This window comes from Eptatretus burgeri, chromosome 4 (genome assembly GCF_056783735.1).
Source record: "Eptatretus burgeri isolate ZD-2024b chromosome 4, Ebu_testis_v1, whole genome shotgun sequence".
Taxonomy (NCBI): Eukaryota; Metazoa; Chordata; class Myxini; order Myxiniformes; family Myxinidae; genus Eptatretus; species Eptatretus burgeri.
The window spans coordinates 124,597,606-124,614,103 of NC_140964.1; the positions used below are offsets into that span (position 1 = coordinate 124,597,606).

General features: G+C 33.0%; 1 protein-coding gene across 1 annotated transcript; it reads right to left on the reverse strand.

The window, feature by feature from the left end:
* Positions 1-11,816: 11,816 nt before the first annotated feature.
* On the reverse strand, positions 11,817-14,980 carry LOC147029036 (uncharacterized). The gene is made up of 2 exons (XM_085879938.1): positions 13,810-14,980; positions 11,817-13,712 (listed from the first exon to the last, which is right to left on the reverse strand). Exons 1-2 carry the CDS (start codon positions 13,921-13,923, stop codon positions 12,891-12,893), a joined length of 936 nt encoding a protein of 311 aa, XP_085736064.1. The 5' UTR covers positions 13,924-14,980; the 3' UTR covers positions 11,817-12,890.
* Positions 14,981-16,498: the final 1,518 nt, after the last annotated feature.

The following is a 16,498-nucleotide window of genomic DNA, read 5'->3' on the forward strand; positions in this document are numbered from 1 at the left end:
AACCAGGAGCTGTGAAATAGTGGGCAGGGTCTAATCCATAACAATTTTTATTATGACAGAGTGTCCTAAAAGCCTCAAACACATCAGCTAACAATAAAACATCTGTTTTTAGATATAAATCATGATATTCTCCAAGGTTCTTTATCTTAAATATTTTCCATATTTCTTGTGCGTGTTTATATTCCTTATCACTTATCTCTTCTTCATAAAGGTTATTATAGAAACTTTCTTTTGAAGGAAGTTGTGTTTCTTTAAATCTCATAAATGAATCCATATAATCATAAGGATAAATTCCCTTACTTGTAAGAATTTTCTCTTTACTTTGAATTTCATTCCTTGTTTGAATTTCCTCTCTCGTAAGAATTCCTTCTTTAATCAGAATTTCATCTTTAATCTGAATTTCCTCTTTAGTTCGAATTTTCTTTATAATTAGAATTTCATCTTCAGTTAGAATTTCTTCATTAATTAGAGTTTCCTCTTTACTTTGAATTCTCTCTTTAATCTGAATTTCCTCTTTAGTGAGAATTTCCTCTTTTGGAAAGAATGAATTAAGATTTGGAAAAGAGTCCGTGGAGCTTAGATTTGATGCGAGGTAGGCTAGTGGTGTTCCCATAAACTTGTAAGAATCTAGAAACCTAATACGAGTTAAAGGTTTTGTGAATATCATTTTTGAAAATGAAATATACTTTTGACTTGTGTTTGTTATGGCAGAAATATTCCCTGGTGTTTTTGAAAGTTCATTTATAAATAGATGTGTATCATAGTTGGCGCTGTTGTGAAGAAAGACTGGAATAAAAGAAGGTAATTTATAATTAAGATTACAACAGGAATGAGCAGGACCTCTATATTTACCAGTAAGATGACAATGGTCTCTAACTTTAGACTCCTTAATTTCCCCCTCACAAATATGACAGATATTGTTCATTCTAAATTCTAATTTTTCTTCTTTGGTTAATTTCATCGGTTCATTTGTTTCTTTCATTAATTTAGTGAGTCTTATACAATCCTTTTCTAATCGTTTTACAAACTCTTGTGAAGCATTTTTTCCACGATAATGTTCAAGTTTGTTATACTTTTCTCCAACAGATGATTTGATATAATAACAGAAACCACAAGGAATATGTTTTTGATATTTATTTGTATATGGTTCTTTTGGATTAGGAGAAGCAGTATTTATCTTTTTAAGGATACATTCAAAATCAGCGTATATCACAAATGGGTGCATGATAGATTTATTATAATCTTCAAAATAAATCTTTTCACCAGGTTTAGGCATTGTAATTACAGCTGATTTATGATTACTACAATATTTTGAATGTTGTTCTAATCGTTCTTTTGTATGAAATGAATTAAGACATCGCTTACAAGGATATATTTTGTTTGCTGTTCTGAATACCTGAGAAGAGATTAATCTTGATAAATTATTGATGTATGTGTAATGTGAATTCTTTCCAACACTAAAATATAAAAGGTCAATGTGTGTTTCTTCATTTTTATAGTTGTTTGAAATTTTTAATATTTGAACTTTGTTTGTATCCGTTAATCCATATACATTAATAGAAAGATTATTCTTTTTCTCAAATTTAGGAATATCTGTTAGTGGCATTGGGAATTTAAAATCTTTAATGTCCAAGGTATTCTCATATTTCATATATTGTTTTACTCTTTCTGAATTACATTTTGGTGGATGTAAGTGAGCAAGAACAGACCAGAGAAAACATTTATTATCATTGTTCTTAATATTAACAACTGCCTTCTTTAGTTTTATTTCTTTTGGTAATTCAATATAAGAAGAAGCTTTAAGAGGGTTTGATTTTTAGAATGTGTATATCTAAAAAGATGATTTTTTTAATATTGAATCCACTTCCTACCACTGTATTATCAACATCCTCCTCTTGTCTTGATAGTTCTTCATAAACCCCACTATTCAAAAAATCTTGAAATGATGTTATAAAATGAAGATCTGTTCTCATATAAGGAGTTTGTTCTTCATCTTGTCTTTTCATATTCATTTTCACTCCCATATAAAACTTTAAAGTTTTCATTTCTTTTAATGTCTTTTTAATAAATTTTTCAACATCGGGTTTCACTATTTCAATTGATTCAGCTATTGATGATGGACCGGGTTCTCCAAATTGAAAAATCCTTATTTTTATATGCCCTTTAAATGCCCCATCAGTGTTTTCAATATAATAGTCTCCCTTTACTTTAAACTCATTTTTCTTGTGTTTTTGTGATTGAAGATGTTTATTATAACTACTCTTCAAAACATCCTTTGAACAGATATCACAATGTTTTCTTTCCAACTCAAGAGGAGATATTTTATGAAACAGATTAAATGTGTGTTTGTTGGTTCGGAGGTGTTTTCTATAATGTTTATATTCGTGATTACAAACATCGCAGTACGTTGTATTCACCATATTTATAGAATAAAACTTAGCTTGAACTAAAATTTTCTTGATGAAAATTTTGTTTGTTTTACAGGTGAATCTGTGCTTAAAACCATTTTATCCTCCAACTTTTTCACTTAATAAATACAATGTTTCAAGACACAAAAGACAAGTTTCAATCAATCTCTTCATCTGTTAAAGATACTGAGAAATATGTCAAGGATGTAAAATTGAACAAAGATAAATATAATAACTATTGGATAAAAACTATTATGGTAAATAATATGAGTTCTTCAATTTCCTTCAGTGGAAGGGCTTTTAGTATACCTGGTAGAACATCAATTAAAGTATCTCTAACAAAAGTTTCTCCTCTCCTTCTAGTAATATATTCAAAACTAGAAAAAGCAATGAAACAAGAAAAAGTATCAAAGAACAAAAACCTTATGGATGAAGCTTTAGAAAGAAAAGATAAGACCATCTGTAATATGCAAGGAGAAATTTGTATTTTTTTCAACAACCCTAAAGATGTAAATCCTGATGAAATAAAGGATGTTAATATATCAGGTGAAATGACATTTCGTTCAAGAGTAGTTAACGATAATTTTAAAATTACCTTTAATTTAAAAAATGTTGTCGTTGAATCTGATAATGAAAAAAAGTATATCGATATCGATGGTAATATACAACTGAAAGTATAGATGAATTTCAGTTTAAGTAAAGTTTTACTTTATAAATATGCTAGACTTTCCTGATTCTCCATATGACAAATTTGAGAATTGTCCTGCGTGTGAAAGACGGGGATTAAACACAGAGTCAAAAGCCTATAAACAATGTATATTCTGTGATTATCTTCTAATTAATGATAATAAAAAATATAAAAAGGAAAATAATTCTTTTAGATTTACACCAAAAATGAATTACTTTACAAGATTGATTAGAGAAATGAATGTAAAGTATGAGGATGATAACACACCTTTCCTTACAAGGGAAGAAACTGAACGTATAAGAGAAATGTTCAAAGGATTGTTGTTGTATATTATTCATGGATGTAATTTTCAGGGAAATATCAACACAAGATATTGTATAAATAAAATAATGGATTATCTTGAAATTAAACCTGAACTTAGGATAAAATATAGAGTTTCTAAAAAAGCTAATAATAAATTAAATAACCTGTTTTTCAAATATATAAATGAATGATTTTTTACCTATTTGGGAAAATAAGACAAAATTTAACAACCATAAAAATCTCCCAAATTCATTAAGATGTCTCATAGTTGGTTCAAGTGGATGTGGAAAAACCTGCTTACTTTTAAAAATGCTCCTCACTCCCAACTTTTTAGAATATGGCAATTTAATAATTTTCACAAAGTCGAGTTTTCAACCAGAGTATCAACTACTCTCACAAGGTTTTAATGCTGGTCTTCAAAAAGAAGATATAATCGGTTTATTTAAACGTCAAAAAAACCTAAATGATTATAACATTGAAGATATAATTCAACTATTTTGTGATACACAGAGATGTAAAAAGAAATCAAATCTTATAACTTGTATTCTTAGTGATAATACGGATGATATACCGTCTCCCCAAGATTTGGATAAATCAAAAAAGAACCTCGTTATCTTTGATGATTGTGTTAATGAGAGAAACCAAACGGTAATGGACAGCAACTACACAAGAGGGAGACATTCTTCTTGTAATTGTATTTATCTTAGTCAATCGTACTTTCAACTTCCTCGTCGTTCCATCAGAAACAATGCTAATACTTTTATTTTATTCAAGTTAAATTCAATAGATATCAATAATTTTTGGAGAGATAATTGTTCTACATTATGTAGTAAAAAGAAATTTGAGGATTATATGAAGCACACGACTGAAAAATATAAATATATTGTTGTGAAACAAGATGAGATATTAAGGGATATATTTTTTGTTTTATAAACAATTACATATATAAATGACAACTATTATTATAAATCTTGTGGGTAAATCTGCTTCTGGAAAAAACTTTCATAAATCAAGGTTCTTGTGTAGTACAAATGAGAATATTGTAAATTTACTTAAAAAACACCCCGTGATACGCATTGTATCAACAACAACTAGAGCAATAAGACCTGGAGAAGTAAAAGGTGAAGATTATCACTATATTTCAGTGGAGGAACATATGCGATTGAGGAATGAAGGACAAATATTTGAGGAGGTTTCTCTTGGTACAACAAAATATTCACATTGTAAGAGTGAGTTAAAGAAACTAAAATCTGGTGGTGTTGGGATATTAGAAACTAATCCAGAAGGAACGAGACAAATTATTAAATATCTGAGCGGAGTGAAGATTTTATCATTCGGTTTTGATGTTGATGAAGAAACTCAACGCAAACGTATGAAAAGCAGAGATGCAAGGATTAGTGAAGAAGAAATTACAACTCGCATTAATGTTAATAAAGAATTTGATGAAATATTTAAAGAAAAGGATTTATTTGAACACATCTACTTGAATGATGAAGAAAAGGAAAATTTCCCTGTTGATCTTTACAATTCATTAAATGATATTTTACAATAAATAAATGGATACAAAAGAAAGAGCAAGAAGATTTAAGGAACATCAAGAGTTGGTTTCAAAAGTTGTAAAACAACAGGAAGACATAAAGAAGAAACGCAGACAGAAACTAACGGGCGAAGAAGCATTTGAAAAAAAACAAGAGAAATTTTTTAAACCACTTTTAAAAACTTCCCAAGAAAAAATGAAAGATGTTTCCACAGTTCCCACAGTAGAATATACTCCTAGAAAGCTTCAAATGTTAAAAGATTTCAGTCAAATGAAGGAGGAAGAATTAGAGCATTTAGGAGAATTAGAATATGATGATGAAGGTTTATTTCAACAACTGGAAGAGATTAATCAACCCCCTGATTATATTGTGAATGCTGTTCAAAACAATGAATATTCAGCGGATTCAAAAACCAAAGCAGGACTCATTCCAACAGAACAACCAGCAATATTTCATCTTGTTCAAGAAAAGGTATTGATATTTAATGATGAATTAAGGTTCTTAAGTTCTGCTCAACCCCCTGTTAAACTAACTCCGAGATTAATGTTTCTTCTCACAAAAGATGGAAGACAAGGTTCAACTGTGAGGGATGAATCAAAGTATATTGATAAACCATTGGATATGGAAAATAATGATGATAGAGTATATATTGATTTGCTGAACACTCTAAATTATAAGGTTATTCTTTCTGGTAAAAGTAGGAAGAATGAGAAGGAGAAACACATTATTCAGGCTTTAAGTATCCTTGGTTCAGGTATTAGTTTTCTTCCAAATGACCCATCGCAATTAGTTAATAGACTGTTATTGTTGTTCGGCAGTAAGAAGGCTGGAAATAACAATTGTTTTAATGAAGCATCAGCCATTTTAGACCAGTTGATGAACATGAAAATAATTAATAAATCTCAAAATAAAGACATTTTATCTCATATTAAATAAGATGAGAAGCACAATCCTGAGTTTTAATTTCACAACAAGCGACCACACATCTTCATTCCCATACCCACTACAACTTGACACAACAAAAGAATATGAGGCATCTTTATTGTCCATGGAGACTTATAATACCTTATTTAATATAACCGAGAAAAATGACAAGTTTAGTTATAATCCGGGAAGTGGATACAAAACGATAACAGTCTCACCCGGAGCATACGAGATTTCTCAAATATCTTCCGAAATTGCTCGTCTTATGAAAGAACAGGGTGATGAACCAAAAAATATTGTTATAAACATTCAAAAACATACTTCAAAATCAACGATTAAAGTTAAAAATAACTACAAGGTTGATTTCACAATTGATAATTCATTTAGAGAGTTATTAGGTTTCTCCTCAAAAAAGATTGAAACTAATGGGACGTTTTACAGTGATAATGTCATTCAAATATCCTCAGGAATAAATTCGGTGTTAATTCACTGTGATTTGATTGATGGTGCTTATAATGATGGATTAAAAACAAATACAATATTTTCATTCAGCGCATACTCAACCCCAATTGGTTATAAATTCAATATGGAACCTAAAAATTTGGTTTATCTACCTGTGTCAGGAAAAACCATACACAGAGTAAATTTTAGGATAACCGACCAAGATAATCGTGTGATTTCTTTTAATGGAGAAGTTATATCCATCAGAATTCACCTACGTGAAGTTTTTCAATAAATAAATACGATGGTTATTGTGAGGAAGCACGAGTTGGGAAAATATAAAATAATTACAGGGGATGGGATGTTCCTTTCCCCGTACTACAAGGGTGAAGGTATGTATCTTGGTAGAGGATACTATAAACCTAAGAGACAAAGGGGTGTTGGACATCAATTTAGAGGAGATGGGATAATTGATACTCTCATGGGTATTGGTTCAACTATTCTTAAACATAAAGACCTAATTGGTTCAACTGCTTCTGCTGTGGGAAATGTAGCAGGTGCTGTAAAGAGTATAAAAGATGCTCAGAAAGAATCTCATAAATTACAAGCAATAAAAGAAATTAAGAAAGGTAAAACTCAGTTGTCCCCCCAAGAACGACAGAAAATAATTCAAATACTTGGATCAGGGTTTCAAAAGTTTTAACATCTTTTTTCCTAAATAAATACAAGTATGGAAGCAATTGATAGTATCTATGATTTGGATGATACTATTATTATCTCAAACTCCACTAAAAAAGAAGATTACTTCAAGGTAAATGCAATAACTGGAACAGACTGGAATACAAATGGTACAAAAAGTTTTGAAATAAATAATCAACAAACCTATTTGAATCTCTCCGAAAGTTTCTTGTTGTGTAAATTTAAATTCACTAAGGCTGGGAATAACACAAACGCTACACTTGTAAATGATTTCTTCTGGAAAATGTTTGATAGTGTGCGATTGTATATTGGAACACAAGAAGTTGAAGCGGTTGATTATGTCTCTGCTGTATCTGAAATGATGAAATTTACACTCTATACATTCAGTGATAGAATGGGAAAGGGGTCTGTCGAAGGTTTTATTCCTGATATGTCAACGGGAACAAACACAGACCCTGGATATATTCAAAGGAAAGGAATGTATAATGATGATACAAAAGCAGAAAATAGTTTTACTGTGGCAGTTCCTCTTAAAGGTATATTTGGATTTTGTGATTATGATAAAGTTCTGTATGGTCTTAAAATTAGATTTCAACTACAAAGGAATGATAATGAAAATAGATTGCTTTTTGGTGTTGGTAATGCTTTTGGTGATCAGAATAAATTTGTAATTGAGGAGATGAGTTGGTATATCAGTGAATATACTCCTAATCTTAAAACAGAAGAGATGTTGAATCGAAGACTTAACTCAAAGAAACCACTCAGTGTATCATACCTCAAAAGAAGATGTCAACACGTTAAACTCAATCAAACTACTTACACGTGGAATTTGGGTGTTCTGGAAGGAAAGCCACGATATCTGTGGATGATTTTTAAAAAGCCAGATGGTGATACTGCGACTGATAAGAATAATGCATTGAGTGATAATGCTAAGGTGAAACAACTTCGCGTTTCTCTAGATGGAACATTTTATCCACGAGATAGATTGGAAATTAATTGGGAAAAAAATGATTTTGCTGAAGCATACAAGTCTTACCAAAAGGTGTGTGAACGTAATGGAAATAAAGAACCTATTTTGGATATGACAGCATTTAAAAGTTTGTATACAATCTATACGTTTGACCTGAGCGCTCAAAAAGAAACTATAAAGTCTAATCGAGTGGATACTTCCCTATACATTGAAAGAGGAGAGAGTGAAGAAGTTGATACATATTGTTTGCTTTTGGAAGAAACAGAATTGCAGATTAATACAGATAATGGTGTGATGATTAGTCTCACATAATTTTTTGTGAAATAAATGAGTGGCAAAGTACCAACTGGGGTATATGTTAATCAAATCAATCTTCATAAACTATCATCTTGTGTTCAAAATCAAAAGCCTTGTACGATTAACGTTAATACAATTCAGAGAAAAGGAGCAGTAAGAATTGATGTTTTGCTCACAAGAGAACAGGTTAAAATCTTGAATGACACTGGCTCACTTAAAATTAAAATGACAAAACCAATGTTGAAAAAATATTCAATAAGAGAGACGAGTGGAGGATTTCTCCCATTTCTAATTCCTTTATTTGCTGGTTTAAGTGCGGTTGGAGCATTGACGGGTGGTATTTCAACAGCGGTCAAAACTGCCAACGAAAGGAAGGCTCAACTCCAGGCTCAAAAAGAATTGGAAAGACATAACAAAGAGTTGGAGAAACAAATTAGTGGAAGTGGTGTAATTGTAGATTTTGCTGAAAAACTTGAAGGTCTGCCTGATAAAGCGAGATTGTTAGTTGGAGATATGCTTTCTTCTATAGCACAAGCAGGTGTAAAATTAACGAAAAGAGGTAATGGATTATATCTTTCTAATAAATAAATGAGCATTGATGAGTGGTTGAAAGAATTTGGAAAGAATACAACATCAAATTTACAACTTGCCAAATATTGTAAGAAATTAAAAATTCATAATGTGGTTATTTGTATGAGAGATGAATTAACAAATGTGTCGAAACATACAAAGAATATTATTATGAACTTAGAAGATAATGATGGGAACGGTTCTCATTGGGTTTGTATTTTTAATAGTCAAGACAAATATTATTTTGATAGTTTTGGTCTTCCACCACCTGTTGAAGTCATAAAATTCTTACAGAATGGTGTTTATCAAACATTTCAAGTCCAAGAATTAAATTCCAAGTGTTGTGGTCAATTATGTCTATATGTGTTATTTCAACTCAACAAAAATAAAAAATTTTATGATATTATTTTTAATCTAATATAAATGACTTATGTTGGTAAAGATGGTTCTATCTTTGGTGTATCTCAAGAACTGGATATTGATTTATCAAATTATTATACAAAGGCACAGGCTGAACGATATAAATATAATATAAACAAAAATATTAACATGAAAAATGCTTATAAATTAAAAAATTATCCAAGCCCGACTGACGCGAATGACTTGGTGAGATTAAGCGATTTATCACAATATATATATACTTAAATAAAACGGCTGTGTATTCTAAAGATACAGAAGTGTTGATATTATCTCCAGGTCATACAGAATTCACAGTTCGAATTAAAATAAATTTTTATAAAGAAGGGCGTATCGTTTGTATGAGAATAGAACAATGGGGGTATGATATGAATGATTTAGGGTATAATTGGTCATTTAAAATTAACCTCGAAGACCTGGAACAATTAAATCAGTCTCGTAAGGAAGAATATTATCCACTTGGTATCGAGAATGAGTTTTGTGGAGCCACGATTAGTAAACAACAAATAAAAGAATTTAATAAGGGTAAATATAATAATAGTTTTGCCCTTGTTTATCTCATGAAAACAGAAAAAACAGGATTATATATAATAAGTAAGGAAATACAAAATGATTTAACTATGGGAAGATGGGGAGGTGTTTCGTGCCATAATATTATTCTAACATATATTTCTAATACATAAATGACAGCAAGAAGGCTTCAAGAAAATTATCATTTCTGTGTCCAAGCATACCTTCAAGAAAAGGGTATTCGGTATTTTAATAAATATGTTCTACAACATAAGAATGAGGTATTTTCAATAAAAGATTGGCATTATGCTGATGTTGATAAACCGACAACTTTAGATTTAATTAGAATGTTAAATAATGAAAAAATTATAAGGTTAAGAAAAGGTAAGGCTCTTTTAGAAATTCAAAAGAAATTTTATTGGTTTCCTGTTGTAAAAAAAATTATTTTGGATACAGGAATAACAAGAAATCCTGATGAATATATGTATAATATTCTATGGGGTGTAAACGATTCAAGGATAGTAAGGGATGAGGAAGGAGTTGAAGAAGAGAGGGAAGAGGAGGAAAAGGAGAAGGAGGAGAGAGAGAAGGAGGAAAGAGAGAATAGAGAGAGGGAGGAAAGAGAGAAGAGAGAGAGGGAGGAAAGAGAGAATAGAGAGAGGGAGGAAAAGGAGAAGAGAGAGAGGGAGGAAAGAGAGAATAGAGAGAGGGAGGAAAGAGAGAAGAGAGAGAGGGAGAAGAAAGAGAAGGAGGAAAAGGAGAAGAGAGAGAGGGAGGAAAGAGAGAGAATGAATAAATATCAAAATATGGAAACCAGTGAGATTCAAAAAAGATTGGTGGTATTACAGAAAATAACTCAACCCACCGAGGAGGAAAACAAAGAATTGACAAGTCTATTTGCAATATTTTCTTCAAGACTATTGACATCGTCAAGCTATTCATTTTAATTCAAGTTTTTTCTTAAATAAATGGAGGAGAGAGTGAAGGCATTTCTAAGGATTCTTTATGTTTTAAAAATTAAGATTCAAATGTGCATGTTGGAAACTAAAAAGGTTTTTGCACTCTGCAGGAATTTTTCTCATAAATAAATGAGTTATTGTCTCAAATGTAAAAAGAAAACTAATACTAAAAATATTTCATATATTAAAAGTAAAAATAACAGGGTTATACAAAAAGGTATATGTTCGGTGTGTGGTTCAAAAAAAATCAATTTATCTCCAAACACAAACTCGGAGGAGATATACAAAAGTTTTTATCAGGAAGTAAATTTACAACTACTGGAATACCAGGGGAATTACATCTTCCAGGGTATTCTTTCTGTGGTCCAGGCACAAACTTGGATAAAAGATTAGATGAGGCAGACAATCCTAAATCCTGGAGTAAACCAATCAATAGAGTTGATGAAGTGTGCATGAGACACGATATTGATTATGGGAATACCACAACGTTGGAAGAAAAGCATGAAGCCGATAGAGAAATGTTGTATAATTTGTCTCTGATACAAAATCCAACCTTGAGAGAAAAAGTTGATAGGTTCATCGTGAAGAAGATGATTAGTGCTAAATTGAAACTTGGACTTGGAAATTCAAAAAACTTATAGGCTCTAATGATGCCATTAAGACTGAAGAGCAATTAGCTGATGAATTACATAAACCAATATTCACAAAGTTTCAGAGAAGGAAAGTTTATTCCAAGGAAGTTGATTATATCTGGTCTGCTGATTTGATTGAACTCAATAATGATAAGGGGTACAAGTATGCTTTAACCGTTATTGATTTGAGGAGTAGATATGCGTGGGTTGTCCCTTTAAAAAACAAAACAGGTAATACTCTTATGTTAGCTTTTCAACAGATATTTAATAAAAGTAAGAGAAAACCTAAGAAATTGTGGACTGATGAGGGTAGAGAGTTTTATAACAAGACATTTATGAATTTTCTAAAAAATAACAGTATTACATTATACAGTACCTTTAATGAAGGGAAGGCAGTTGTTGTTGAACGTTTTAATCGTACCTTAAAAGAGAGACTATATAAAAAATTCACACAACTCGGTTCACAACAATGGTCATCTTTTATTCAGGATATTGTGGATAAGTATAATGACACGATTCACACGTCAACGAATATGAAGCCATCAGAAACATTTACAAAATTAAAATATGAAAAAGAGATTAATGTCAGAAAACCTAAGTTCAAAGTTGGTGATATCGTAAGAATATATAGGTGGAAATCTCATTTTGAAAAGGGTTTTACTGAACGATGGACGAAAGAACTTTTTAAAATTGTTGATGTAATAGATACAGTTCCTTGGACTTATAAAATATATGATTTGGAAGGGGAAGAGATTTTAGGTTCATTTTATTCACAGGAATTACAAAAGACAAAACTAAGCAGATAATACACCTTTGTGGACACTCGAGGGCCAAGTCCGAGGTGTATAACAGTATATAATGTGTGTCAAGGGGTGGACGTTCTTACATCTGTGAACCCCAAACACAGAATCCTCAACTGAATAGTCAAGGCTTAACTTTTGTTTGTGTGTGTGTGTGTGTGTGTGCAATGGGAGCAATAGGTTGGCGCTTCACTCCCTCCTACTATACACCGTTGTGGACACTCGAGGGCCAAGTCCGAGGTGTATAACAGTATATAATGTGTGTCAAGGGGTGGACGTTCTTACATCTGTGAATTCCAAACACAGAATCCTCAACTGAATAGTCAAGGCTTAACTTTTGTTTGTTGATGTGTATGTGTGTGTGTCCCAACCCTCACATTCAAAATCTCAACCCCAACCCTCACATTCAAAATCTCAACCCCAACTCAATCCTCGCCCAACACAATGTCTTTTTCAAAATGAGATTTCCACCTATATATATATATATTTTTACGTTTTTTTTTCTTCTTCCAATTCTGTCTTTTAAGGCTTTCAGGTTTGATGACGTAGAAAGGGGGAGTAAGCCTGCACTTTCTTCCCAGAACGAACAATGTATATTTTTTGTTTTTTTCTCTTCTTCCAATTCTGTCTTTTAAGGCTTTCAGGTTTGATGACATAAAAAGGGGGAGTAAGCCTGCACTTTCTTCCCAGAACTTTCTTGATCTTGCTCCCATCAAGCACCATCCGACAAAGAACTACATCGATAGGTTTAGATCCCAAAGAGTGATAGCAACTCCAAAAGTCTCCAAAATATAAATAAATAAAATAATAATAATAAATAAATAAATAAATAAATAAATAAATAAAAGCCCCCAAAAAAGTTTCAAGTGTCCAACATAAACCCAACTTTCCAAGTCTTCAAGGTATAACCACATTCCCGTTGAGTTTCCAAGATATGTATCACATTGTGAGTTATCAATCCAGAACCCACATTTCAAGTATTCAAAGTAAAACCAACTTACAAAGTCTCTTAAGGATAACTCATTTACTGATTTTTTCAAAATTTGTGAGTCTCCAAGGTAGGACCCATATTTAGAACCATCTTGGCAGAACCCTTTTCCTGAGTCTCCAAGGTAGTTATTTAAACCATCAAGGCAGAACTCATTTACTGATTTTTTCAAAATTTGTGAGTCTCCAAGGTAGGCCCCATATTTAGAACCATCTTGGCAGAACCCTTTTCCTGAGTCTCCAAGGTAGTTATTTAAACCATCAAGGCAGAACTCATTTCTTGATTTTTTCAAAATTTGTGAGTCTCCAAGGTAAAACTTGTATTCTGGCTCATCAAGGTATAACTTGTTCAGTGGGTATTGTCTTGATAACTCACAATGAGTACTATTGCTGTAAAACTCTTTTTCAGGATTTTGCTGGTCTCCAAGGTATAACTCTTTGGTTGGGTCATCAAGGACGAACTCGTTCTGTGGGTCTTGGTCGCTCATAAGGTCTTCAACCAAGCCAACAATTTCGCCCCAAGTTGTAGCAAAAGCAGTATTTTCATTTCGTATTTCAGACACAATTTCCTGTGAGAGAAAATAATAATGTATTAATTAAGTTATTTAATTATTAAATGAGTATGCTTCAATCAAAGTTTGAAAATAGGAAAATAAAAAATCTTACCTCAATAGATAAGAGGTTTGAATCCAGTTCATCAACTTGAAGGTTTAGTTCCATACAAGACAGAGAGTTCCAAGGAACACCAAAGTCATCCCACTCAAGGTCTTGGTCGCTCATAAGGTCTTCAACCAAGCCAACAATTTCCCCCAAGTTGTAGCAAAAGCAGTATTTTCATTTTGTATTTCAGATACAATTTCCTGTGAGAGAAAATAATAATGTATTAATTAAGTTATTTAATTATTAAATGAGTATGCTTCAATCAAAGTTTGAAAATAGGAAAATAAAAAATCTTACCTCAATAGATAAGAGGTTTGAATCCAGTTCATCAACTTGAAGGTTTAGTTCCATAGAAGACAGAGAGTTCGAGACAAGCACACAGAACACCATTGCCAGCAAAAACAAATGTTTAAAATGGAGCCTGGGTTTGAAGCTTTTATAGAGAAAGACTGGTGGGTGTGGTTTCCTTTGGAAATTCCCTGGGCAAGCCTAGGCAAGCCTTCATTGGGAAATTTTTCAAAACCATAACATCCTGTAATTTTCTAGTGATTTCTTTGTGAGTCAGAGATGAACTGGAAATGATGTAAGAGTGGGCGGGGCTTAGCAAAAGTAGGCGGAGCTTAGGAAAAGTGGGCGTGGCTTAGAAAAAAATCTTATGAAAAGTGGGCGGAGCTTAGCAAAAGTGGGCGTGGCTTAGAAAAAATACCTTATGAAAAGTGGGCGGAGCTTAGCAAAAGTGGGCGGGGCTTAGCAAAAGTGGGCGGGGCTTAAAGAAAAGTGGGCGGGGCTTAACAAAAAATAACCTGTGGCTCAGGAGGTGGTCAAACAAGAGCATTAAGAGAAGTTTATCATTTCGTAATGACACAAATGGGGTATCTTAAAAAATATAAAGATTCAAATGTTTTGTTTGTCAATATTTTAGATGGGGATTATTGTGCAAAGAAAATTAAACTATTGAAGGAATTTGAGAATGAACAAATCTTTATAGGTTCAATGAGTGAGCTGTTCAACCCCCAGGTGTTCAATTCAATGAGGTTCAACCTCCAGGTTAAAAGGGGAGACAAATAAATATACCTTGGGATAAAAAGGGGATTTATTTTTAGGGAAAAAAATATGAATCGCTGAAAATCCCCCATTCATTTACATGGGGAAAAGTGAGCCAGAATCAGTATTCTTACCCTACTGATATCTGCAAAAATACTTCGGTTTGTGATGCAAGCATGACATTTCGCACAAATACTCTTTGAGGTCCACTTTTTTAAAAAAAGGCGCTGGCCATGCAAAATTCCAAGATGGCGACCATTTTTCAAGATGGCCGCCGTATGCACAGAAAATTCCTCTTCTGCAGCTAAATATTTGAAACAAAACACAAGATTAAGGGTGTAAACCAAAGTTTTTTGTGTCTAAGATTTTAGCATGATTATTCTTTGTAATGTAACACCTCACAGCATGGTTGTAACAAAGATGGCATCCAAGATGTCTGCTGCAAAACCAAAACAATGCTCATATTTCAGGAAATAATAGACATAGACTCATAATTTTTGGATCTATACTTAGGTTTTTGGGATCAACTAATGAGGTGGAAATGGTTTTAGATTCCTCGTTCCCATGCATACTGCTGAAACAAAGATGGGAGTCCAAGATGGCTGCCACAATAGCTATAAACCATTGTTCATGAACTAGCGTTTGGAACAAAATCAAGATTTTTTTTTTAAAGGTTTACTAACTTGACAGATATGGTTCAGAAATGGACTGAAAAATTCTTCACATTTTGCAAAGGGAAAATCAACCATGGAGGGTTAGTCGTCCTTGGAGATGCTGAGGCCATGCTCATGCAGCATTTCTACCAGGCTTCTCTTCCTGGTTTTGGCAAAGATAGAGAGACCCATGTACACTGGGAATGGTGTTTCTCTGTCTTTGGAGTGTCTGTGTGTTGCCTCTCCCTCTTTGTATTGGGAATAGCAGTTATACTGCAGCAGCTGGGAAATGGCCTGGTCAGACTTTGAAGCCCCAAATCTCAGCTGTGATTTGATGTCTGCTCCATGTTCAACCATCCCGACGAATTGAAGGAGAATGGGTGGTATAGCATCTTTAACACAGCCTTCGGGAAATGTGCCATCAAATCAGAGTATTCTGATGCTTTTGATAGTGACAAAGCCACATCTTTCTGGAATACTAAAAGCACACCTCTTCCCTTTTTGTGAGCTTCCAGCTCAGGGATTTCAGCCAACAATTTATCCTTTAATCTGGTGGTATTGACAGTGGGAGTATCAACAGCCAGTTGTGCCAGACGTTGTTGGTATAACTGGTAAATATCTGCAAGGGGGAAGACTGTGGGACCGTCTGAATTCAGACTGGTTTCAACAATGTAATTCACCAATTCCGAAAGAACCAGTGGGTACACATCTGGTTCATCCTTAGTTTGATGTGAGTCTTTCTCAAGACTTATGAGATGGTATCTCTCCCTGTTGTACAGAGCAGTGAGACGGGCACGATGGTATTGTAGTTCCTGGGCAATGGCATCTCCACCACTCAGTTTTGCTAACAACGTGCCATCATTCAGTGTTTGAGCACACTCGTGCAGCCTCTTGTCCAAGTTCATGGTCATAACTTGCCGAAGGTCAGATTCAGGTGATGTCTTTTCACACATAATACATACTTGACCATCATGGCTAGTTCGTCGCTGCTTCACATG

Coding starts and splice junctions, on each gene's coding strand:
- LOC147029036 (XM_085879938.1), bottom strand. CDS start 13,923: ATGAGCGACCAAGACCTTGAGTGGGATGACTTTGGTGTTCCTTGGAAC. Junction 13,713..13,809: donor CAAACCTCTTATCTATTGAG/GTAAGATTTTTT, acceptor TTTCTCTCACAG/GAAATTGTGTCTGAAATACG.